Here is a 2,500-nt window from a genome sequence, read left to right as displayed (position 1 = left end):
TAGAGCTTACACTTTAGGATTTGAGGCTTAGGGTTTAGGGTTTAGGGTTTAGGGTTTAGGGTTTGTACCGCATTTGGGTGGAAGGAACAGTGATGCCACTGGCCTAGGGGGTCAGCAAAGCAGCAATCGACTTCTTCGATATTTTCTTTTTTAATGAATTCAAGGAGTTCTTCTGCATTATTCAAGAGGATACGAGAGCCGCAGAAGTTATTTAAATCTTCATCTTGCTGCTGTTGTTGCTGCTGCTGCTGTTGTAGCTGTTGCTGGGGTTGCAGTTGCTCCCCCAAAGAATAGACATCGCTTTCCTTCCTCCTACGCCTTTCTTCCTCGTTGTTCATATTTAATAAATGCAGAAAAAAGAAAAAAAGAATATTTATTTGCTCTAATGGAGGTCAGAGAAAGAAGAACGCGACTTTTGCCTACTACAGCTGGTAAGGGGAAGAAAACAGAAATGCTAGCGGAATTAGGGTTTTTAAATTGATATATAAATAACAACGTAATTTAATAAAAGGAAAACACAACGAAAAACAAAATAAGGACATAAATAATAACCAATAGAAATTGTTTTGCTGTTGTTGTTTCTCTTGCAGGTTTGCTTGCTGCAGCCGACAAGCAGATGCTTTTCCTGCATGCGTCTGTGTTTGTGTTTTATCTGTTTCTTTTCTTCGTATTTTTGTGTATTTTATGCAAAAAGTAAACATTTAATTCATTGCTTTCCACTGGTTATGCGCCTTTGGCGCTGATTCTCGCTTGCGGTGTTGTTCAGGTTTTGTAGCTGTACGTACACCGGAAGCACTGACAGGCAATCGCTGGTGGAAAGCTGGGGTTATTTTTCTTTCTTTTTGCATTTCAAGATGATTAAGTTCATTTTAATGGTTAATAAACAAGGACAAACGCGTTTATCGCAGTATTATGAATTTTTAAGCGTTGCAGAGCGCGCAGCACTTGAAGGCGAACTTATACGCAAATGCCTTTCTCGTTCGGAGAATCAGTGTTCTTTCATTCAATATCGTCAGTACAAAGTCGTCTATAGACGGTAAGAAGAAAATAAAATGCATAAGCAGTCATTTCTTAAGAGTTTCAGCAGAAGAAAGAAAATATTAACAACACAGAAAGAACCCGTGCAAGTGTTGCCTCTCTTCGTTTCCACTGCGTTGTTCATTTGTAGACTCACGGCAAATAGTTTATTTAAATTATATTTCATTAACGTATGCAGAAGAATTTGTTCTGTCTTTCTTACAAACGTGCATGCATGCATACTTCTATACAGGTTTTGCATGCATGCATACGCATGCATGCATGCCTATTCTTATGCATACATAATATATGTGGTTGCATTTTTTTGTTTTTCTTTGGGTTTTGCAGGTATGCGAGTTTATATTTTATTGTGGGGCTGCTGGATGAACAGTCGGTGAATGAATTAGCTATATTGGAGTTAATTCATTGTTTAGTGGAGACACTCGATCGTTACTTTGAAAATGTTTGTGAATTAGATATAATGTTTCACTTAGAAAAAACGCACTTTATTATCAGCGAAATGATTGCAGATGGATGCATCATAGAAACAAATAAAGCCAATATCATGGCTCCAATTCAAATGCTAGAAAAATCTCCCTAATTCGAGTGTACGTACACCTCAACGACTTGCAAGCAAAATCATATCGTTCAAAGACGCTCTAACCATCTTTACTTTCACATTTTCCTTCATCTTTGTCCCTCTTGTCACAAACTCATCATTCTGCATGCATGCATGCAGTTGATGAGTTTGTACATGCATGCATGCATCCATGCACGTATGCATGCATGCATACGAACATGTGCGAAGGATATATGCATGCAATGATATGTAGTTCTCCCGTGTATGCATGCATGCATTTCTTGCTTTAACTGCATGCATCCATGCATGCATGGGTGCATGCGTGGATGCATGCAAATGCATGCAGACGCATGCATGCAGACGCATGCATGCAGACGCATGCATGCAGACGCATGCATGGATGGATGCATGCAAATTCATGCAAACGCATGCATGCAAACGCATGCACGCAGACGCATGCATACATGCAAATGCGTGGAGTTGGGTGTAAGCGTGGTGTTTGCTGCGGTGTATAATTAATTGCTGCTGCATCTGCTGCATGCAGCAGCTATCTTGTTTTTAAACGCTCGCTGTCCTGAGCGTGTTTTCTGCAGTTTTGTTTATAACTCATCTATAATTCTTATTCTTTATTATCAATAATATAATTATTAGTATTGTTATTATTAATTATTACTAATAAAATAAAGCAGAAGATATTCCTTATGCCGCCTTTTAATATAATTATCATTTATTCAGAAATGCATGTTTAAAGGCTTTAAGAAGTTTAATTCAGCAAAAAGAAAAATAAGCAACAACAAAAACAAAGAAAGGACAAAGGGAGGTTTGCTTATCCTAAAGAACACACGCATACGTGCTATATACTTAATGCAATATATATATATATATATATATATATATATATAT

At 37.6% G+C, this 2,500-nt stretch overlaps 2 protein-coding genes across 2 annotated transcripts in view; one reads left to right on the top strand and one right to left on the bottom strand.

Moving 5' to 3' along the window:
- The window catches only part of EAH_00060980 (glutamine synthetase, putative), a gene marked incomplete at both ends in the record, with an annotated part of 2,544 nt that extends 2,206 nt beyond the window's left edge, over positions 1 to 338 (bottom strand). Inside the window, one exon of the mRNA XM_013393390.1 lies at positions 69 to 338. Coding sequence (XP_013248844.1) covers positions 69 to 338 — 270 coding nt within the window. The remainder of the gene's footprint in view (positions 1 to 68) is intronic.
- Positions 339 to 854: 516 nt separating this feature from the next.
- Positions 855 to 1,618, top strand: EAH_00060970 (AP-4 complex subunit sigma-1, putative; the record flags this gene model as incomplete). Its single annotated transcript, XM_013393389.1, has 2 exons — positions 855 to 1,036; positions 1,366 to 1,618. 2 exons carry the CDS (start codon positions 855 to 857, stop codon positions 1,616 to 1,618), a joined length of 435 nt encoding a protein of 144 aa, XP_013248843.1.
- Between the last annotated feature and the right edge of the window lie 882 nt (positions 1,619 to 2,500).

The sequence above is a fragment of the Eimeria acervulina genome, genomic scaffold (assembly GCF_000499425.1).
Source record: "Eimeria acervulina Houghton genomic scaffold, Eah_scaff1553, whole genome shotgun sequence".
Classification (NCBI taxonomy): domain Eukaryota; phylum Apicomplexa; class Conoidasida; order Eucoccidiorida; family Eimeriidae; genus Eimeria; species Eimeria acervulina.
Note: the sequence above shows the minus strand (reverse complement) of the source record. Positions and strands in the feature narration are given on the sequence as shown.